The sequence below is a fragment of the Vespula vulgaris genome, chromosome 5 (genome assembly GCF_905475345.1).
Source record: "Vespula vulgaris chromosome 5, iyVesVulg1.1, whole genome shotgun sequence".
Classification (NCBI taxonomy): Eukaryota; Metazoa; Arthropoda; class Insecta; order Hymenoptera; family Vespidae; genus Vespula; species Vespula vulgaris.
The window spans coordinates 4,500,001-4,524,364 of record NC_066590.1 but is presented as its reverse complement, the minus strand read 5'-3'; the positions used below and the strand labels follow the sequence as shown (position 1 = coordinate 4,524,364).

At 34.9% G+C, this 24,364-nt stretch overlaps 2 protein-coding genes across 13 annotated transcripts in view; both read right to left on the bottom strand.

Moving 5' to 3' along the window:
* Positions 1-22,018, bottom strand: part of LOC127064306 (segmentation protein cap'n'collar) — an 83,854-nt gene extending 61,836 nt beyond the window's left edge. Inside the window, exons 1-2 of one of the 9 annotated variants that reach the window (XM_050995215.1) lie at positions 9,167-9,381; positions 8,922-8,996 (exon numbers count right to left, since the gene is read on the bottom strand). Coding sequence is in view for 6 of the 9 variants with exons in the window: in XM_050995207.1 (XP_050851164.1) it covers positions 18,071-18,535 (465 nt within the window). In the remaining 3 variants the exon portion in view is untranslated. Of the gene's footprint in view, positions 1-6,875; positions 7,127-7,187; positions 7,607-8,921; positions 9,382-13,467; positions 13,926-18,070; positions 21,063-21,803 lie in introns of those variants that run through there. The other 8 variants (XM_050995211.1, XM_050995207.1, XM_050995206.1 and 5 more) reach the window with 8 other exon arrangements.
* A 441-nt stretch (positions 22,019-22,459) lies between these two features.
* Positions 22,460-24,364, bottom strand: part of LOC127064304 (endoplasmic reticulum aminopeptidase 1-like) — an 18,381-nt gene continuing 16,476 nt past the window's right edge. For all 4 annotated transcript variants that reach the window (XM_050995202.1, XM_050995203.1, XM_050995204.1 and 1 more), the window contains one exon: positions 22,460-24,364. This exon is cut by the window's right edge and continues 2,572 nt beyond it. The gene's annotated coding sequence lies outside the window, so the exon portion shown is untranslated.

The window sequence follows — 24,364 nt, the reverse complement described above, 5'->3', positions numbered from 1 at the left end:
GAGAAATTGCCTCGAAAGCCGAGAAGAAATTTTCTTTTATATAATAAAACTATCCAAGCGACGTTTGAGGATCGTACGAACGTACGAGAAAATCAAGAAAAAATCAAAAGCAAGCAACTAACGATCGGAAGATTCCGAAGAGTTTGCGAAGATCTTTTAAGCCCCTTGCAAGTTTATACGTATATATTTATCTAACTGTATATATTTATATACATATAAATATATATATGTATGTGTGTGTGTGTATATACATATGTATATATACATACACATACTAAGTAAAACGAATGTAGACGCTTTCGAAAGGATTTTCAATTTGTCCATAACGAAGCGATCGTTGAAACGCATGGCGAGCGCGTTCGAGGTAGAAAGGCGTGGCCTTTGGTGCCATGGAAATCGATTTAATTCGAGCGGAACTTTTCAAGGTAAGGGAGGAACTTAATAAGACTCGTGCGCGACCCCTTTCAGAGGGAAACCAAGCGAGAAAGAGAAAGAGAAAGAGAAAGAGAAAGAGAAAGAAAAAAAGAAAGAAAGAAACAGAATAAGAAGGACAGACAGAGAAGAGCAAACCAAAAGGGAACGCAACACTTCTGAAATTACTTGCTCGAAAAGAAAACACGGTATGTCTTCGGTTTTGTGAGATTCTTGTAAAGAAAAGAAAGAGGGAGTTGGTAAGAGGGAGGGGAAAAAATTCGTTTCAAGGAGGAAGTTCGAAAAGATGCGAGCATTTCAACGCGATTCCCACGAGTCCTGAGAAAGATAAAAAACGTATTCAACTGAGGATAAGACGACAGGAATAAATTTGAGGGACGTTATCCTGTTTCGTTCTTTCTTTTTTTTTCGTTTTTGTTTTTTTCCTGTCGTCTCTATTCCACCCTATAACGAGATATACGTACTATTTCTTATTTTTAAATTTTCGAGAAGGATACAACGAGAAAGAGAAAGAAAAAGGAAAAGAAAAAAAGAAAAGAAAAAAGATATATATATATAATGCAGCAAAGAAATCGGTAAGATAATCCGTAATGGAGAAGAGGATAAATGAAGAAGAAGAAAAGAAAAGAAAACTAGTTGGGTGCCATCGACGTGGGTTGCAATCGAAGCACCCTTTATCTCATGTCCCATCGACGTATCATTGATGTAATTCGTATAATGTATCCACGCAACTCGATCCGAGAAGGTAGGAGAAATAGAAAGAGAAATAAAGAAAGAAAGAAGGAGAGAGAAAAAGAGAGAGAAATAGAAAGAGAGAACGTAGATGATGTGGTGGGAGATGAAGAGTCGTGCGTGTGGGATATCGGAGAAGCAAAAGCAGTCAGGGGCGGTGCGTGTACAAAGGGAACGCCGACAGTGCCGTCAGGATCGTTCACCCCAACAGGGGCGTAACTCTTCTCCCTTCTCTCCCCACCCTTCTTCATCGTCATCTCCTCTTCTTCTTCTTCTTCTTCTTCTTCTTCTTCATGGCTATACCCTTATCTCTCTCTTTCTAATATGTAGATAGCCGAGCCCACATAGTATTATGCATTCGATACTTTTTACTCGTACATCCAGGAATATAAAAGTGACGCAAAAAATTTTAAAAAGAATAAGAGAGAAAGAGAGAGAGACAGAAAGAGAGAAGACACTTTGGAAAATTAAAGGACGAGTACTTTGATGCGATATGATATAATTATAATGTCTGGGCTACTTCCAAGTGTTTTTGCAATAAACGACCGAAGGCCATTCGAAGAACCGCCTTTCTCTTCGTATCGACGTTAAGAGGAGGAAAAAGGGAGAGAGACAGAAAGCGAGGAGGGGATAGAGGGTAGAGAATTGTCGAGACAATCCAGGACGAAGAAGGATGGAAAGGAAGAGACGATCATTTATCAAGATAGGAGGTCGATCTTGGATTCTCGCTAATCGTTCCCTTCCCGTACAAAAATCCTTACGCCTTATCTGGTATGCACGATGTAAGTACGATGATCGAAGGAAGAGGAGGAGGAGGAGGAGAAGAAAAAATAAGAAGAGTAGAAGCAATCGCGACGTCATTTCAACAAGGAGCTTGTACAAGACCTTTAACTTCGTTCCTTTATTTTTTCCATCTCTTTTCCATCTCTCTTCGATTATCGATTCGTTCCGTTGTACTCGTCCGATCGAGCAACACTCAACTCTCGTTACTTAATCATCGACTCTCTAATTTACTTCATCGACGTACTTTTCTTCCTGGTATTCAAAATCAGATCATATTTTTCCATCCTCTTTATCTGTCAATAAAACTACTGCTAACGCGACAAAATAAATTCCAAATATACGCAGGCATGAGAAAAATGAAATAAAAAAGATTATGAATAGAGAAGAAGAGAGAGAGAGAGAGAGAGAGAGAGAGAGAGAGAGAGAGAGAAGGAGGGAGGGAAAGAGTAAAAGATAAATCTTCGTTTAAACGTACTAGCTTTTACCGTTTGATTACGGTTTATCTTTTACTGTATGGTACGTTTTCTGTAAAAAATCAATCGCAATGTATAAACTTGCCGGTTTATATCATAAAACGAAATATTAACCAACATATACTTATACGTAATAAGATAAACGAAATATAAAATTCGATCGTTTTGTTATTTTAAACATCCGGAGATTTTCTTTATGACTTCAAAATAATCTCTTTCATCTGGCGAATATACGTGAAACAAGAAGAAGAAGACGAAGACGAAGACGAAGACGAAGACGAAGACGAAGACGAAGACGAAGACGAAGACGAAGACGAAGACGAAGACGAAGACGAAGACGAAGAAGACGAAGAAGATAAAGAAGAAGAAGAAGCAGAGGAACGGCAAAATGGCGAAGGAACTATGTTAAAAGGACGAACGCAAAGGATCCGGAATTTTTTCAAGATACACAGCGATTGGTCCGAACCTTGTAATTACGCGTGGAAGAAAACCGGTCCTGAGTCCGACGGTTTCAGGATGGACGCCTTCCTCCACTCGCGGCCGCCATTAGTGCAAATAAGATCCTGTGCTAAGATCCAATGAGAGACTCGATCTACCAAAATATATCCTTTTTTTTTTTCTTTACACAATTTTTTTTATCATCATCGTCGTCGTCGTCGTCGTCGTCATTATTGTTGTTGTTGATCTTTGAATCGAAGAGAAAAGAAAAATCGATTTTCGTTCGATATTGTTGAAGGAAAGAGCGAAAAAATAAAATGAAGAACACATGGTTCCCAACCTTTTTTTCTGTATTCTCTCTCTCTCTCTCTCTCTTTCTCTCTCTCTCTCTCTCTTACTTTTTCTCTTTGCTCGCTTCTGTGAGAATCGTGCACGTCGAAGATCAGCTCTCTCTGATCCGTACCGAGGAAGACCGAAGCTGAGCGTCTGCCGGCGCATCACCGGAAGAAAGTGCAATTCACGATGTAATCTCCGGGGAACGGGCATCGATCACGCGTGGATCTTACGCCGCGTCAAAATATTTTCAAAAGACATTTCGCGCGACGGGAGCCCGAAGTCGTTCGATTCAAACGGAACTCGTTCATTTCCACGGCAGACCATCGTTCCGAGAAATAAATATATGAAACGATGTGAAGAGAGAAAGAGAAAGAGAGAGAGAAAGAGGGATAGAAAAAGAGAGAAGAAAGATTTGAACGCCTCGAGGGAATTCGCGCTTTTACCTATCTTGGATCTCTTGGTAGGTAATATTAAATTTGTTACGCGAATGCGTGACGGAAGATCGTCGAGAAAAAATCTTTGAAAATCTTGAAAAATTAGCTTTGATTCGAACTAAAGAAAATATCGATGACATCCTTTGTTAATGGTAACGAAGAGAAAAAAAAAGACAAAAAACGAGCCTTAAACCCTTTGAAAAGAATATATATATATCTACTGATGAAAATAAAAGAAAAATAAATGGAAAAAGAATAAAGAGAAACGTGTAAAAAAAAGAAAAAAAAATCTCTATCACGAGCAGGTGTGCAAGACAGTAAATTTTTTATTCGATACCGAATGGAAAACGAAGAAGTAGCGATGGACGTCGATAGTAAGAAAGAAGAAATATTAGTTGTAGTAGAAAAGAGAGGTAGAATCGAAGAGAGGCGTCTTGACAAATGAAGAAAGCGGCGTCCCTTTGAATTCGCTAGCAGGCAAAGAAAACTCCCACTCTTCGATTTATTCTCTCTCTCTCTCTCTCTCTCTCTCTCTCTCTCTCTCTCTCTCTCTCTCTCTCTCTCTCTCTATCTATCTATCTATCTATCTATCTATCTATCTATCTATCTTAAGAAGCAAACTTTCCACGTTACAGCCCTCCTTCTCCATGTTTGGTGGTATAACGTCTATGAAAAAAAAAGAAAAAAAAAAGAAAAAAAAATGTTAACGAGCAGGACGTAGGTCTGAGAAGACGTAAGGTTAAGCGAGTGTCCATCTTGCGAATGGGTGAACGGGCCCCGATCTTTGCTAGCCTGACACGAAGATGAGAGGGAGAGAGAGATAGCGGAGAGAAAGAGAGAAAGAGAGAGAAAGGACATGACTTCGTCCTGTCGTTTCCAACGATTATGTCGAATACACAGACACATACATATAATGTAGAGATTGTGTTAATAATAATTCACGATTTTACGTATCGTCCGACTCGATCGGCATCGGGATAATTAAACGGACTAATCACCGACGATCTCTTCACCGACGTTAATGAGCAGATATCCTTTCATGCATCGTCGACGTGTTTCCTCGGTTTCTCTTTAGAATACATATTTTATTGGAGAGACTCGGTTCATCCCTGGACAACTGATAATTATACTTTCTTAATGAGTAACATCGAGTTCTATTGCCATTTCGCTTATACTAGTGTTTGTTATTTACCGATGAAGATTTATAAATAGATCCGATGTATAGTTTCTTAATACGCATATGTATTTTATTATTTTCTTACGTCATTGGATCATTGATAAACAATTTTTATAAGTACTTAAGAAGTACATATTGAAAGTTAACTTGTAACAATCACTTTTTTTACTCGCGTAGTGATCTCTCTCAGTGGCGACATCTAACGGAACTAAAATTTTCGACGAGAATAAGGTGGACAAAGGGGAAAAAAAAGAAGTGAAAAAAAAAGAAAGAAAGAAAGAAAAAAAGACCGACGTAGTCTTTCGGCTGGTTCAATATCGAACTATGTATTGACTTTCTCTGTTCTCTCTCTCTCTCTCTTTCTTTCTATCTCTTTCTCTCCTCATCACTACTATCCTAACGGCAAAAGAATCATTAGTCACTGGCGAGACGTTTTCCTCGGTCCCCTTCTTCTTTTTCGGGGAGATGCAAAAGTATTTTAAAAGCTCGCGGTACGTTCGAGGGTGGTAGAGGTGTTTATGGTAATCTTACAAAACTCTCTCTCTCTCTTTCTCTCTCTTTCTCTGTGAAACACCAAAGGTGGTCGTAGACTACACCGATCATTTTTCAGCTTCTCCTCGAGATCTTCGAACCGATCTCGAAGAAAGTAAAGGGCTAGATCTATTGATTAAGAAGAAAATTTAAATAAAGAAAAAGAAAGATAAAAGAGAAAAAAATCCTTAGTTAAAAGGATATAATCAATTTTATTCTACAGACACCTGTTAGGTACGACATAAGACTACCAACCTTTTCCTTCTTGTCATCAATTTATCTATCCACAACCTTATCTTCAATATGGCGCCTCCTCTTTTTACAACACCAAAACATTTCCGATTTGTAATTTATTATATAATATTTGTATGTGCGCGCGCCCGCGTGTGTGTATGAAACAAGTATATCTATTTTATATAATATGGGAACCGACAGACGTCGAATAGATTACGTTTCTCGCGATATCGATGCGACAATTACCTCTACAAGTATTACGTGAAATTTTGATCGGTTTTAACCGTTACAATTTTAACCGACGCTTTTATTGCCATCTATTGGAACATTTTATGAAATAAAAAAAAAAGAAGAGAAAAGAAAAAAAATGGTAAGAAGATTTTAAACTTTTATACCGACCGCCTGCAAAGAAGAGTTTTCTATATCCAGAGAGGGCGCCACTGATAAAATCCAGAGAAAGTAAGTCAGTGATCATTGATTGATGATTCAAGTAGATATACATATTTGATCTACATACGTATGAAAGAACTCAAATAATGTCAGAATTATCGTATCTTATTTATCGTTGATTAATTATCCACTTAAATCATCAAGCTAACAATAAGTACAAATTGTTTCGCGTTATTTGTAAAAATGTCATAAATAACAGGATAAACTTATCTAATGCATAACTTATTAAAAAGCACATAAAAATGCATCTTTTTTTTTCTTTTCTTTTTTTTTTTTTCAAAGAAAGAAGATGACAAGAAATCAAATTCTTTTCAATCCGTTCTATCTTCTTTCATCGTTCTTTACGGAAAATGCAATATTTATGATTTATGCTGCGATGCAATTACATAACAGGTGGAATTACGTATAAAGCGTGGTAACACTAATACACGTAAGTAAAGGTCGAAGATCGAAAGAAGCAAGGGAAAAAAAGGGGTAATCATGAAGCGAAGGATTCCTCGTTAAATGACGCCCGATCGTTAAGGACAGTTTGGACAATGATTACGCGATGCAACGCGATAGGCTTCCTTATTATCTATGAGGCTTGGTTGGATTTAGATCTTCGGTATTGTAAACAACAACGTGTTGTTGTGAAATTCTTCGCATGCAATATGTTTTACGCATTTGCAATGTATACAAAAAAATATATATAAAAAAAAAAAAGAAAAAAAAAAGGAACTAATAATATAATAATATAATGATACAATGATATACAAAGGAAAAAGAAAAGAGTTATCTCTCAACTTCTCTCTCTCTCTCTCTCTCTCTTATCGTTTAAACGTAAACAAAATTTAAGATATTATAGTTAAATTTTACCACTTTGGTTATAACGGTATACATTTCAGATACTTCGAATTTCTTGGAATAGCTTTCTCCAAAAAAGTAGCACCTATTTCTGTTCCTCTCTTTCTCTGCTTCTATCTCGCGCTGTTATCTTCATTTTGATGATTTCATTAATCAACGATTTGAAATACTTTCACTAATTAATCATCTACACTCGCGATTTAATAATTTCTTTTTTAACGTCCGAAGAGTAAGATTCGATTGTGCGAGATGAAATAAAAGAAATTATATCGTATTCGATAAAAACTTCAAATTATATCAAATGAAAGTATCGGTTTTACTAACTTTTTTTAAACATTTTCGAAATTACCACGATGGCGACATCGACGTCCTTGAATACCACAAACTTTTTCGTGGAATCAACGTTTTGGAGATTACCGTATTGATATATGATATCATTAATATTGTCACTGAATTACGATAAAAATTCTTGGAAATGTTCCTTTTTTATTCTACACGGAGATTGACAAAAAGTATGCATGTTACTTTGATAACGTAATAAATATAATCCTCGATATGGACGAACGAGCGGAAAGATCACAAACTATCGTTCGCATACACGCACATGTTATAACACGAACTCGTAATCGTACGGCAAAAGACTGTGTTGTCGTCTACGCGAAGAGAATACCGATCTTAAATATACGTTTAAGAGATGATAACAGAGAGACAATGAGGAGGAGAGGTACTCGGTCTTGGCAGCAATCCGAGCACGATATCTCGAGTTATATTGGAAATACAACGCATAAAAAAAAAAAGAAAAAGAGAGAGAGAGAGAAAAAAGCAAAAGCAAAAAAGAAAAAGAAAAAAAAAGAAGAAGAAGAAGAAGAAAAGAAAAATTCAATCTATGAAGATCCGATAATCGCTATTATATTTAATGTAATTTAAAAAATTTCCCGCCAAAAAAGTAATCCTTATCGTTATCGATCAACGAGCAATCTTTTTTTCAAATCTTTCTCACGACCTTCACTGATACTCTCGATCGAAGGAGAAAACAAGAGTATGAGATTTTTTTCTTTTTTACATTACAAGCCTACTTTATCTCAATGATTACGATGACTCAATCTTCTCCGTCTTTCTCTATAACATCGGGAAAGAAGTTTACAAAGTGGGAAGGTCTATCACGCGATCCCGATGGGAAAGACTAATATTCGCGAGTCTTTATAGAAGCTGATTTTCACGATGACGTCAGCAACGAAGTAAAATGAAAAGAGTTCTTTCTCTACTGTATCTCAAAAACATCGAAGTCTTTCTCTCGAACCGATTGTACTCCTAAGGAGTTGTTTTTAGAATGGAAAAAGTCACACCGGCGAAAATTAAATGGTCCTGTGAGATGAGACATCTTAAATGAACGAACAGAAAGAGAGAGAGAGAAAGAATGAGAGTGGATTAGGAGAAGTGATTTCTCTCACTTCGACACAAAGTGCGGGTTTTTCCCCTACAAACGATACGAAACGAACACGCTAATTACATCTCGCAATCTTTTCTAACTATGGTTAGATGGCTTACGTAATACCGGCGCCGTTATTGACTCAAACGAAGAGAGAATAGAAAGAAAGAAAAACTTTTATGTCCATGTGAGTAACTCGCGTTGAACTCGCGATATATAAAATGAGAATTTCAAAAAACATTTAAAGAATATCGAAAAGAAAATATATCATCCTATTGATTGAAAAAAAAAAAAAGAAAGAAAAAAGAAAAGAAAAAAAAGCATATTCAATCGTGGTCGCATGACGGTGAGGAGTGTGTCCAGCGCGTATGGATGTATCGCATCTTTCATTCGTTTTTTTTTTTCTAGACCGATCGTTGATATAATTTATGAGTCAACGACGACATATCGCACACGCATGAATATACATATGTAGAAACATTTAACAATAACTTCGATCTCTAAACCTACCACGATAGATTTTATTTCTTCAAAGAAATCTTTTTTCTCTCTCTCTTTTTTTTTTTTATTTCTTTTTGGAACGAGAAAATGATTAAGAAAAAAATTAAAGATGTTCGCGTTGTCCTTACTTTATCACAGTATTCTTCGTGGTATCCTTCCTTATCGATATACACGATGGTTATATTTGATCTTTCTCACGATCACTAAACAGAAACAGAGAGAGAGAAAGAGATAAATGGAGATAGAAAGAGAAAGAGAGAGAGAGAAAGAGAGAAAGTGGATTTTAAGAGAAAGGAGAAAGAAGAAAAAGTGATATTAAAAGTAGAATCTTCGGCTAGGCGCCTCTTTACACGATCGCGATCACAACACTGACCATTGAATGTCATAAACACAGGAGAGAACACATGAGGAACGATAAGAAGAGGGAGAGGAATGCTGGTAGGCCTGAAGATCACACAACGATCGCTACGATTCAAAAGAAACAACTGAGACGACGACGTCAGATCATTTGGTGCGTGCTAAGAGATAACGATGAGCACGATATAACAGTCGACTTGATACTAACACTATTGCTATTACTGCCTACTTTTAATATTCGAAGATATCATCACAGATTGTTTTAATAACGAAAGAAAGATTCATATCTAAGGGAAAAGAAAACACCAACAAACAAAAATTAAGAAGAAAAGAAAAGAATCATAATCTTTCGCGATGAATTTCTCATACAATCCTTCATAGAATGAGTACATCGTCATTTCATGTATGTTTCAGTTTGTTGTCACATCTTTTTTCTTTTTCTTATTCCTTCATTAACGTTTTCTAAACACGAACATATTGATACGTCAAGCAAACGTGTCCAGCACGTAATAAAACTCATTTTGACGATCTTTAAAAGAAATCATGTAACTCTATATTGACTTTGAAGTTCACTCAACGCGAGATCGTTTTTGAGATTAATTCCAAATCCACAAATAAGAGAAAGCTTTTAATCTCTTTATACATACATATACACATACATTTGCACATATATATATATATATATATAAAATATATATATATTTATCTATATGATAAATAATTGTCGGGATTTTAATCAGCGAGTTATAATCGTAAAATGTTGGCTACTAATTGATCGTTGCGAGAACTCGCGTAACTTATCGCTCTAATGACGAAATGTAACTTTGCGCGCCGTTTCTACGTTATCATTACTTTCTATTATTTTTCATTTCTCATTTTATCGTTCGTTCATACTCGGAGACTCAATGATCACGACTGGTTTAACTTTTATCTCCTTGTTTTTAAACATATAACGCCATCGTGCACTAAAACTATCGATAAACATCAAGATGCTATTAGCGATCTAGAAATTACATGTGAATCATTGATGATCGTTTGTTATAACAATTTGGTTATTGAAACAATTTTCAAGAGTTTATTGAACTCAATAAAGAAATAAACATGGAGAAAGAAAGCGTTCCAACTTTAGGATGGCAGTTCTCGAAATTTTCGACCGAAATAACGCTTAATAAATTTCGATAAATATACGTATCTTATTTGTGATGACATTTAACGTATCACTGATAAAGCGTTATACGTTAAACATTAAGTGTTCTTTTTATCACTGGCAAAAGATAGAAAGAAAGAGAAAGAAATGTCGTTTGTGTATATATTTACAGGTATCATGTATATCTTGAACAAGTCGATGAATAAAACAAGAAAGAAAGAAAGAAAGAGAAAAAAAAACCACAGAAAAATCGAATTGAAGGAAGATATAAAAATGTGAAAACTATAGATGCGCGTCTTCGTAGTAATTTTGAATGAACGATCAAAGAAGAATAGAGAAGAGATGAAATGTAAAGAGTGCGTTTGATAGATAAGAAATAGAACGGTTATAAAAAGTTATGCGAATAAATAACGTTTGAAGAAACTCGTCGATTTATCTACAATTTTCAGCTTAGATAAGCGATTAGAATGCGTTCGCTAATGTACAAAGTAATGATTAAGAACAAAAGATATCTCTTTTTCTTTCCGCAATCGATTATATAAAAGTTCGTATGTGTTACACGAACAGGATCAAGGTTTTCGATCATTTAACTTCTTTACCGATCCAAGTAAAGTCGCGTATGAATCAATATGCATTTTTCTTATCGTTTCGCATAAAATTTTTTATATATATATTTTTTTTATTTTTCTTTAATGAGACGTTTACGGACGATTTTTTATTTGACGCGTCATATTCGCATCATCAATGGAGTCTACCGAGCATTTAAATCGTGGAATATTTAATGTAACGTTCAGGATACATAACGAATCGCATATTATTTTCCAACTTATTTATATCTTCCTGTTTTCTCTGTCTGCCTCTATCTTTCTGTCTGTCATTATTTTTTAATAGAATCGCTATACTTTAAAATAGTTTCTAATTATCTTCAACGTTCGTAGTTATATAAACTAGTTATCGAGATCAATGCCATTTATGGCGCAAAACGAATGAACGAGGAATTCTGACTGAGCGATAGTTGGTAAGAAAGATTCCTTTTATACCAACGATGGAAAAGTTAGATTCTTTTCGAGAAATGAATTTTATTACCTAAAGAGTCATCTGTACGATGTAATCATAGAAATTTACTAGACACAAATAATCTATTTTTAATTAGATCTCTCTTCTCGAGAAGAATCTGAATATAAATCTCGAATGAAAGAAATAACAAATTGTGGGCGATTAAGAAAAAAAGAAAAAAAAAAGAAAAAGAAAGAATTAAAAAATAAAAAAGAAATGAAAAGAAAAAAGATTATTGCATGAGAAACGTTGTAAGAAATGTGATGATAGTAGTATCATGAAAAAATATAATGATGATGATTTATACATGGAAAAAACAAGGTATGCGTGCGTGCCAAATAGCAGAAAAGAAAGAAACAATGAAGCGCATATTCGAACGTCCGAATTTATACATAAAGCTGCGTGGGCTGACTCGCGAAGGTTATAAGAACAGTGCACTCGAACGGATAAACTGACGTCGGGAAAGATCGTCTATCGGGTTATTTTTAAGACGATCGTCGTTCTTACTTTCCGACCTCGACAACCTTGACTGAGGAAAGATCTCTTTTCGAGACGCTTTTTCCAAAACAATCGATACGCATATGAATGCAATAAACCGATGCGTTTTATTTGACCGTTCATAGTTTCAAACTTATAAATTGTATCAAAGTTTCTCTAGTTAATGGCCATATATATTTATCTCAATCATTTTGCACAACGATAAAACCCATGAGCAACGAAAGAGAAATAAAAGAAGAAGTAACGACGTCCGAGTTAAGATTTGGCACTGTTTTCCGTATCTCTGATTCATGAAAAATACCGAACAGAACTTGGCTAAACTTACTTGCTATCTCTATAGAAATTTAACGAATATCTGAACGACGATCAAGAATAATTCGATTTCCAGAAAATCGTAGAGGTTTGTAAACATGTATGAAAGAAAGGAAAAGTATGCACGTGATATAAACGATAGAAATATGAAATATAATTCGATCGATCGACAACACTTATCGCGTATAACTAATGCAAAGAAAGTCTAATCTCTTTGTAATTGCTTTCCTAAAGATTCTTTTTAAATATCAAGAATTGCCTTCTTTCGATTAACAATTAACTTTTACGAGCGAAAATTTCATTCTATTTTTTTTTTCTTTTCTTTTATTTTATTTTGTTCTTTGATACGAAACTGAAAAGAAAATAAAAACACGCTACGATTAAGATGATGATGGATTAGAGCTTTTGTAAAAATGAAATATTTGAAAGATATTAAAAAAAAGTCGACCGTATCGATAGAATTGTAGATAATGATTAATATATGACTATATATTTATCGAGACCGGTGTTCGGTGACATTGATATCGATTATAAAGAATATTGACGGCGTCGTTGAACCTCAAAAAAATAGCTTACCATTTTTTAAAAATCGATCAATCATTATCCGTACATAAAAGGATCTTCTACAACGATAAACAAAGATAAGAGAAAATTCGCGCTTATTGTTATCTATATTTAGCTATACAAGTCGATTGCAAGCATAGTTCTATCGTGAAGCTTCTGAAGCGACGTTAAAGCGCAATTAATTGCTTTGATACGATCGATTGGGTAACGAAGAGACGACGTGTAAAAGAACGCCATATCGTGTCATATGTAGTTCAATTGTGGTAATCTTTACTGGTCATCGAACCGAAACTATTTGGTTGATCAATAAATAACGTTAAAATTTGCAATATAACAAATATTAGTGGTGTTTATTTAAATAAAAAAATTACTGTGTAGTGTTATTCATTCAGATATAAGATAACAAACATTTTCGAATAAAAAGAAAAAGAAAGCTTACTATAGTTTTATTCATTATTATAGTTATTGACCAACCCAATAATATGATCGTAGCATTAGTACCAGAGACTTGCCAATTGTTTATTAATCTTGACATTTATTACATAACCGAGAAATCGATTCCTTCGAGAACGCAGTTCGATTTTTGGTCGAAGCGAAAAACGAAACGATTCTATCGGAAATGTAAAAAAAAAAAAGAAAGAAAAAAAGAAAAGAGAGAGAGAGAGAAAAGAAAAAAGAGACGTTCTCTGATAAAATCTAATAATCTTTCGAATAAGTCACATTTTTAGCTTATCTGTTACTTTTGTCCAATAAAACCATCGTACGTCATCGGTCACGAAGACGGTGATTATTCTTGCTTGTTTCTTCTTCCTCCTTAACATCTTCGTACTTTCTTGATAAATCGTATAAAACGCGGGAAAACTCGATATTGCAAAAATCAAAATGGTCGAAAAAACTCGATTCGTTATTAAACGAACGGTTATCATGGGTACTTCACGATATAAAAAAAAAGAAGACCAAGGTATCAGACGATACGCATGTCTACTGGTGTTTACGAGGAAAGCAAAAGCTGCGTGTTCCTTGTTCCCTCCAAGTTGAGGCCAGGTCATCGGGTGATAATCGTTAGCATATGCTCGTTATGCTGATTTATGAAAATTTATGGATTCCTCTTTTGCCATATCCGATGCCGCACCAGTCGAACGACAAAATTGAAAATTAACTCGATTAAAAAAAATTCATCATAATCTATAAGTTATGAATTATCGCAATGGAATCGTTCAAATATACGAAACTACATTGCAGCTTACTATCCGATATATGAAAAAATATATATATATATATATATATGTATACGTTTTACATGAGTATGACGTAATCGGTGAGCGGACTCGACGATAACGATTTATGTTCGATGAATATTCGATCGGGCCGAGTATGAAAAATATTATCGACCTGTTTTTACCGTTCCTTCGCTTGCATTGTTAAAAAGAAACATTTCCTACGCCTAGATGTATATTTATATATGTGCGCGTGCGCAGACACGTGCAAAACTAAACATAAAATTTGAAGAATCGTTGATCCATCTCGTTAAAATCGTCGAATTGATCGAAAACAGTTTCTGTACGTAGTCGGTATGATTCGAAGCCACGGATAACCTTCTATTATATTTTTATGGCATATGATGAAAAGGGAACGAAAAGCGAGGACTTCGACGAATTAGTACAAGGCTGAACGGCTACGGGTAATTAATAGATGCACAGAATTCTACGTTACCCCGAGTTAGCAGTTACGTTAATGAGAAAGAAATGAAAAAAAAATGATTACACTTTATTCTTATACGACATACTTGAAAATTATACTACCACATTATATCATATTATGTATCTAGCTTACGAAGTCCACGTTTACTCTATTATATCAAGTATCATAAATAGTTACAACCTGAAGCATCACAGACTTTTGAATTATAATAGTTTTACCGTACGTTACATCATATATGTATACATAATTTATCAAACAAATTTACATTATTATGAAATAATCGCAAATTAGTTAAACGTAGACTTGTAAAATTAACTACTCTATAAACTCTCTAAAATCCATCGTAAATTATAAACTTTGTGGGATCTAAACGGACATCTGTGAATTAAATTATTATATACCTATGTAAGTATCTTATCGATTAAAAACGAATAAAAGAATTAAATAAAAGCAGACAAAAGTGAATAATTAATTCATCCAAACAATTTCCTAGAAAAATTCACATATGTAATTAATCAATGGTATATTGTTAGAAACTGTTGTTAGACTAAACGCCTATTGACCTTCATTCATAGAATTTATCTAGATTTAATCAAACGTTTATGAGTTTATTCTTTAGAATCATTCCTAGTCTATCTTTGTTAGCCAGTTAAAAGTTATCACCCGACATTCTATTTATTTAATTATTCTTGGGATCGTTCGTTTCAATTTAAAGAGCCATCGGTGAGCTCTTTCGCATTGGAACGTTGCAGATATTTTTGACTATGTCAGCTTACGACGACGACGAAGTACGATCTGCACGTGGAGAAGACGAAGAGAAAACGTTGTCACGTGGCAATCTGCCAATCGTAAGGCAGTAAATGATTTTCCTCTCTCGTTATTACGTTCACCTTTGATCATCCTCGCAGTTTTTATTTTTCTCTTACGTTTATACTCGTTCAACTTCTTTTTTTCTTATTTTCTTTGATGGATAGATGGATGGTTTAGTTTGAATACGAAACAGAGTTTCTTCTTTCTTGATAAAAATCTTCAATATATAACAAGTTGATGAGTGATAACTTTTATCGTCTATACGTTTAGCATCGTACGATGTTAGCATTACGCATCACACACATACACACATATTATATGTATATATTATTGCGAATAATAGAATACAAATTTTTCTTTATTATCCTACGAATGTGTGGATGCATGAAAATGCTACTCATGACGGCAATAAAGAAATGATAACATAACGATCATTTTAAACACAATTCCCGATAAAATTTCGTCGCAATTACGGAAACACGTAGTAGATCGTAAAATTGGCAAGTCTCCTTGGCAATACGTTCAAATAAATATTGTTTAAACTACATTTCGTATATAAATATTTCCAGTGATTGAACCTCAACCTCGAAATTTAATACAAGGTATAATACACCTGGAAAGTTAAAATATTGCGAGATTTCTGAACAGATCTAATTCTGGATTCTCTCAGAAGTATTCGAAAGACTCGACCACGAGAGTTTCCCATTAATTCTCAGCGAAACGGGGTCGCGTCTGGTTTTCGCGCTTTTCTTTTTTCCATTGCAATTACGGACTTATGTATATACGTACGTAACTATGTGTGTACGTATGTATGCATGTATTCGTGTACTTGCGATTATTTTTGTTATCGAGGTCGTGCAAAAGAAAATTTGCACGAAAATTTGTCGGGATCCACAACATGTCCTTGCCCACCGATATGCATTCTTTTTTTTATCAAAACGACGTATCTACACGTACGGTGTTCACGCGAGTATGACTGAATACGAAAGATTAAAAGAAGAAAAAAAAAAGGAAAAAAAAACAAAGAAAAAGAAGAAAAGATAAAACATTTACGAATACAATTTATTCATGCGATTAGATGTTCACCTTGGTTTAGGTTGAATTCGTACGTTCCTTTAAATGCAATGGGATCATCGTCAATCCTATCACGATGACAAACACATATATATACACACACATACTACGTAACGACATGAAGGTTATTAGCACAGGTGGCCCACTAATCCAGAAAAGTATGGGTGAGTCGTGCACTCACGTGATCTCATGCACGCGAGTGATCTCATCTGTCCAAGGATTATGTATTGATATCCCAAAGAAAACTGATATTGACTTTCCAAAATGGATGAAAAATGCGACGAGCTTTCCGAAACGATCGATTTTTCTCTATCTCTTCTTTTACTCCGTTATTTTTTCTAAGAATTTTTCTTTGAACAAGAAACTTATAAATAGCATTTTATCGTATGAGCATTCGTTTGAATAAACGAAGTTTTATATATTTCTATCGAATTACAATGATATATTTTATAGTTCATCTATATTGATAAGACGTTAAGACGTGTGTTTACGTTATTAAGTATTTTGATTTTTTTCTTGTTTAAACTAATACGTCTAACTATCGTAGAGTAAAACTATCAGTTTATGTAATTTCCATATGGAACACGATTGATACGAGTGACCTCTATAATTATTGATATCAACAATATATTATACGATATAAGAAGTTTTTACTAAAAATTCTAAATAAATAAACGTAGAAGATAATCACGTAAGATTATTAATTATGTAAAGAAAAATAATTGATTTATTTATAAAATCATTAATATCTTGATTGATTAGATGTGAATGGTTAACGATATTAGAAAGTTTTCTCACGATTTCTCGGTAAATAACATGTCGACAGTATATGTCGAGTCAATAACAAAATAAATAACTTTTTTGTTATTTTATGTTTAATATATCGATTTTAATTCTTTCTAATGCACTTGCATTTTCGTTTGAAAAGGTATAAAAGTAATATAATCCTTTTGTACTATTTAAGATAATAGATGATTATCGAATCATTAATAATAATAGTTTTATATAAGATTCGATAATCGAAATAATACGTATTATATTAATATCTCCTACAGAGGTTCGGGATAAGACGCTTTTGTATTGCAAGGTTTTTAGAAAGATTCTGGATGGTAGCACTAAACGTGTCTCCGAGGTCATTTACACTATGCGATTATACGAGTACGAGAAAGAGAGAACGATTGCAACGGACGTTTCAGTGTCAAGATGGTTATTTCTGATTTTTAAAAGCATTCTATTCTGAGAAAGAAAAATATTTTAAACATTTTTAAGGATGAAAGAGAAATACTTTCTCGCTTTTTCTTCTGCATGTGTACACGCTTAAACATTTTTTTCTTTTCTTTTTAAACACATGAGAAAAATCTAGATCTTTTTAAGAACCTTTATATTCTTATACTAAAAATATCGTTATTAATAAAAGAAAAAGAAAGAAAAAACAACTAGATAAAAGAAGCATTAATGCTCAAGCTCAAGCTTAAAGAACTGTTCTAAAGCTTAGAAACCTCATAACATCATGCCACATTATATTAATGTCTATAGTTTTATATAGCTAAACGGAATGTACTATGACCCATTATATATATCATCCATCAACATATCTCTATACTTTTTGTTTAAACTATTAAATATAGAATCTTACATCAATATCAATATCCAAATACAATTATCCAAAAATAAAGAATACGATATAAAATAGAGAATATGTATGATGTGACTTTACGATTCAATCGTATAAACTAAGATAATTTACAAAAGAAATACCTCTTGAGTAAGTTCTGCCGCACCAATGGGTTCTGCTGGTTGTTGAGAAGAACTAGGAGAATCCGGAGATGTCATATTTCTTGCTGTTTCAGTAGAAACTGGTAAACTAGATCCAGCCACAGCCGCATTTCTACCGGTATCCTCTATATTCAGTAAGTATGCATGGATATCGTTGGAACCTGAATTCAATCTATTGTACCTTCCCAAAGAGTTTAATTCTTCAAAGAGATCTCTTTCATAGTTTAAGAGCATCGAGTCCAAATTTTTAGGATGTACAAACATCGGACGATGTACAATGGTATGAGCGTCTGTGTGCCATCCAGATCCATTATGAAGATCCAAAGAGCCTACACCCATAGCTTGGATATCCAAACCAAAGTAGGACTCTGGATCTACTCTTAACAGAGAGAGCAGCAACGCCAGCTGCAACAGCTCCTCTCGATACAATTTCTTAAGACACAACATCTTGTACACCTAGTTCCAAACCTTTCACTACAAATGTTTCAACTATAGAAAGTTTTGTATTCGTTCACGTGTCGTCACAGTTGCTTCTTTTTGCTTTCAGATAGCTGCCACAATTTTGGCATGTTGATCATGTATCAATGGCGCGTAAAGCGTCCTTACTATCCTTAACAAAGTGTCGATATCGCGTAATCGACAAAGTTAGTAGAGATGTACGATGTATATTTAATGCTTGTCACTCGATTTCTATCCTCGAAACTCGTTGTTTAAGTATCACTTTGAGGTTAAGTAGTACCGTGGACGACGTTGGTGTTCACTCGAGCGAAAAGCGCCAAGACCGATCTCGCCACTTGATCTTCGAAGATGATTGTTAGAAGATCGTCTTGTCGAGACGACTGTCAGAAGCAAAATAAAGGTTCGGAGTTAGCCTTCGATGGGTGTAGTAGGTCAGTTACACTGGCGGCCAATACAGAAATAACCTCAAAACACGCACTCTCTCCCGTCAAACTTTCGCACGGTTCGCGCACATCCCACGCGCGCCTTTACTCTCATCCACGAAAATTCAAGGATTTTCGATGCTTGACAGTTTGCCCTTGTGTATCTTTTTTTACTACGGAACGGTAGGCAATGAAAAAAAGAAGGATAACTATATATATATATATACATACGAGTGAGTGAACGGTACGAGTAAAGGAGAGTTAAAGATAATAAAAATACGTTGAGATACAGGTAGGATGACAGGTCATCGACTACTATATTGGGGTTTCGAGAATGTTTCTCTCTTCTTTTTAGACCTTCTTTAACCTTGAGATCGACGAATCATCGATAAATATTTCGCACAATTAAACCATTTTGTTATTATCCACGACACGATACTCTAATGACCAGACGTTGTAACGGACACGCAACAATAAAATTACTTTTTACGGAGAGACGCAAGAGTACACCTTGTCTCGGAGAGATCGTCGACGATATGTGACTCAGCAATCACTCTGGTAACGTCGTCGTTCGCCAGGGACGCAGCGAGCATAAATTTCTCCCCGGTTTTCTTCTTTCGTACGTGGAACTAGTATTTTACAAGTAACTCAGCTGCGTTTATGACAATTCGATTCTACGCGCGATGAGTAAACTTTCTCCCACTTCACTTAACGTTCGGTAAAGTACACGATTCGTCTTCGACTGATTTCGCGCCTCTCACTACGATGTCTCCTATTGGTCGATAACTTGAGAAAGCGCGCGAGAACAGAAGCGTCGAGTAATATGGAAAATTGTGTGACGTGTCTCTCTCGCCTCCCCTCCCTCTCGTTGTTGTAGTATTAATTAAGTTTTTCACTTTCAAAGAACAAAGAAAGTTGTTGTCGAATACGAGAATGGACATATGGATGAAACGTGAGAAGAATTACGTTCGAGTGCAGCAAAGGAAAGAGATAAGAAAAGTTACGACGGAATTTCAAATTTCTGAAAGATCTCCCTTGATAGGTTAGTTATCTTATATTACAATTTTTACGCTTCGCGAATAATTCGTTAAAATAATACACGATGTAATATCTTCGAATCGAGCGATATTTTCAATATTTCTATGAGCTATATGGCGATGATATTGAAAAGATTTTTTTCTCCACGTTTTTAAAGTTTACACGAAATCACGTACGGTGATACTACGCGTTGTGTATAAACAAAAAACAAAAACACTATGTGTATAATTCTATAAACTAACTACACGTATGTCCGTACTCGTCGAGGAAAAGATCGAAATATAATACGCGATCCACTCTTGACGATCGATAACGTTGCGTGTAAACTTGTACGAATAAATATTAAATAGAATCGTCCGATATACTGAAATCAAAACAGATTACGATGGTACTTATATAATAGCGTAACTTTTCATTTCATTTTCATTAATTCTTTTTTTTTTTTCCACCACTTTTTGTTCCCAAGGAAAGTTCATCGTTGCACAATCAATCGTGACTTCCGATGTTCGATTAATATACGACGCTTTTGTTTTTAAACGATAACGATGATACGCTCATAGCCGTAGTCTAATTTAATAAGACCTTCCCATCATTTGACCTTCAGTACCAAACGTATTATTCTTATATTTTCGACGTTTACTTGTTTATAATTTTTGAAGGTTATCAAACAATCCGATTACAGAAAAAGAGAGAGAGAGAGAGAAAGAGAGAAACAGAACAACGAATCCTTCTTTAAATTACTACGCGTACTACACGAGATTGATAGACAAATCGCGTTCGTTTTATTACGTACATATGCATGCATCACTTTGATTTCTTAAGTCTGCCTTTGTAACGACGTATACATGTATTTGTAGTGTAGATGACCGATCGTATGAATAAGTCCGTGAGTGTGTGCACGAACACGTGATTATAAATAGATAGTAATATTATTTAATTGTATCTTTAACAACTATGTTATCGACGCAGCGAGCTTCGTCTTCTTTGTCTTTTCCTTCAGATTTCTTTTTTTTTCCTTCCTTTGTTTGCTTCACAAAGAACGATATATACATACGTATAAATATGTATTAGTTTTATTAAATTTTTCTATGTAAAGTTTTTCATACGATTTTTATGACGATACTTATTTAAACATAAAAGTGCAGTTACTTTGGAGGTTAGATCGGTATAAAGATTAAATTGATAGATAAATGACGATTGAAATATTTCGAATATTTCATCATTTAAAAAATCCACTTGTACAAATTACATAAGTATATTTTTTTGTTGAAATGAATTTCTGTTCCGGTCGCTCGAAGAAACATACATCGATAAAAGTAAATATTTTCGATATTCATGAAAATAAAAACGTCCATTACATCTTTTTCTGTTCGTTAATAAGATTATATATGAACAAAGGCAATATTAGAAAGAATATAAAACGGGAGTGTAACTAAAGGGGAATCTTGTTAACATAAATAAATAAATGCAAATGAGGAACTAGGAATAGTACACTAATTTCGAAAGTTAACGCGTCGCGATGTATGCTTGATACATATACTGACGAAAGTAATCATCGATGTTGCAGTATAATCGAACTTTGGCACGTCAATATCACGTGGTAACGAGTCGCGTTGGAAGCGTGTCGTCAATGCTTGACCATAGGCGCTAGATCGCGCAAGTGCGCTTAGCGTCGTTTTTTTTTTTTTTGCGCACGAGACAGCCTCGGATCGATGATATTTATACGTGAAAATCTTACATTGCATACGCATCGAGACACACGTATATAAATGTATATATGACTGACAATTTCTTACCTCGTAATTGGCTTTCATTATTTTCATTTGAGAAATAACGTTGTTACACGGCAAGAGGACGCTGATACGCGATAGATCCTTTTGAAGCGTTACTGGAAACATTTCTTCTTTTTTCTTTTCACTTTCGGTCAATGAAGTATGAAGACGACGATACATTTGAAAGGTCTGAATGATGAGAGAAATCGAGAGAGAGAGAGAGAGAGAGAGAGAGAGAGAGAGAGAGAGAGAGAGAAATAGAGATAGAAACGGGTGGGGGGAGGTAGTGGTAGTGGTAACGGCGGCAGCGAGGAGAAGATATAAAGAAAGAGAGTAATCCGAACGGAAGAGCACAATAAGTGATGTTTATCGTGAACTAACGAACTGTAAGATAGTTTATAGTCAAGATGGTTTGATCGTTCATAAATTTTTTCTCACGCGTATTTTTCCGTAAATTCTCGAAATACAAGGAGAAGGTTTAAGGCGAACTCTGATATTGCGTCGATCGGATTATAAACTGCCGTTCGTCTTTCCGCCGATAAGATGATTAGAATATTGATGATGCTACGTCATCGGGTCACGTAATAACGCGGGTAATATGAACGTGAATTAAAAATTCGATTCGATATTCCGATTCTCTCTTTCTTCGTTGATTCGTGGTGAATAGAAATCAGTAATGATTTTTACATTAAACATATAATATATTCATTTTGTATGCTTGTACATATCTCGTAGTTTCATATTTTTTTTTTCGCCTTTTTTTTATACAACAAAATATCTATGACAACAGTACAGTTGAGAACGGTATACAATATATCGTTATATCGATAATTCATTCATAAATATGAGACGCAAGACAGCCTCGTTCTCTTATAGACGTTTTAACGGTATCGTGTCGTGATTGCATAAAATACGTAAAGTATTATGTACTCTTGATTACTCTGGTTGTCCAGTCTTTCGTTAGAAAGTCGCTTCGGCTTAAGAAAATTGCTCGCGCGTTTTCAACGCGTAAATCAATGGTAGTAATTACATCGTAATATATACATACGTACGTACATACATACATATATATATACATGCATACATCATACATACATACATACATACATACATACATACATGCATACATACATACATACATATATACATAAATATGTACATACATATCATATTTTGAGAGGAAGATAACGTTGAAACAAAAATAGATAGATCTCTGTCCTGATGTTTCGAAAGAAAGAAAATTATCTCGATCGATAATCGCTGATATATGTACGAATAACGTATAATAACGTGCGTCATTGACAACGATTATTCTTTTTCTTTATTCTGGACGTATAAGCCCGATATTTTCTTAAAAAGGAACATGGTCTGTGCGATTTCGATCCTTTCAACGAAAGCAATGAGAAATATTGCACGCGCTTCTTATACGAATACTTTCGGATATTACATGACTGTTGTTGTTGTTGTCTGTTGTTGTTTCTGTTTGTTGTTGTTGTTGTCGTGTTGTGTTTAAACGTAGGCCAATCACGCTCCCGTAAGATCATCGGAGCTTGCTCGCACGCTTTTCCTGCTGCTTCTTGGGAGCGACGTTATAATATTTAACGAGAGAGAATATTCGTTAAGTGAAAAAATATGCTATTTACACGTAAGGTTATCTAGTTGTGCGTCGATTCGTTAATTCGCCGTTGGAGTGTATCAAAATCTACTTAATGGGACGATGAAAGATTGATACGCTGCCGTTATTTACAATTTTCCTTAGGTATTTATGTGAGTGTGTTTATGTATGTATGTCATTTTTATACTCGATCTCTTATCTCGCATTTGTTAAATACTTTTTGTCTTTTATCTTTTTCTTTTTTTTTCCCTTTTGTCGGAGGAAATCGAGGTAACTGCGCGAAGTTTAGCGGTAAGCTTCCGCGTTAAAGAACACGCTTAAGTATCGTAGCGCTAAATCTCGCGTTATCGGCAGTCGTGTAAAGGCGTCTGCATGGAAAAAAATAGAAAGAGAGAGAGAGAGAGAGAGAGAGAGAGAGAAAGAGAGAAAAAAAGAGTAGAGAAAGTTAGAGATATGTAGATAGAAAGAGAAGGAAAGAGAAAGAGAGACAGCTGCTTCGATTTGTGTGCTCTGGCTCGATTAACGTCGTATAATAATAACATGAACGTTTATCTCTCTTTGACTAACGAGTGCTACTGTCTTAACCTGAACGGCGATGAAAACCCGTAAATCCGACGTTGATACATTTTTCGAGAGACTCGATTAACATATTCGTTTCATCGGAAATTACGGTGGGCAGTGGAAGATAACGAGACGCGTAAAAGATAGCGAGGAGAGTACTTTTTGACTTTCGTCTTTCGACCTTGCGGCTAGGAATTTTCTTTTTTCCCCTTCTCACTCACGCTCGCGCCAGGAAAATTTCTCTGTGTGTTGTTATTCTGTATGTGTTTTGCGTGTATATATGTATGTATGTGTGTCGCCTCTCGTTTCGCGCGCCCCAACGAGGAACGAACGTTTCTTTCGCGTGAACGATACGAACGATACGAAATTATGGAAACAAGATAAGAACGGGGGAAAAATAAATATGGAA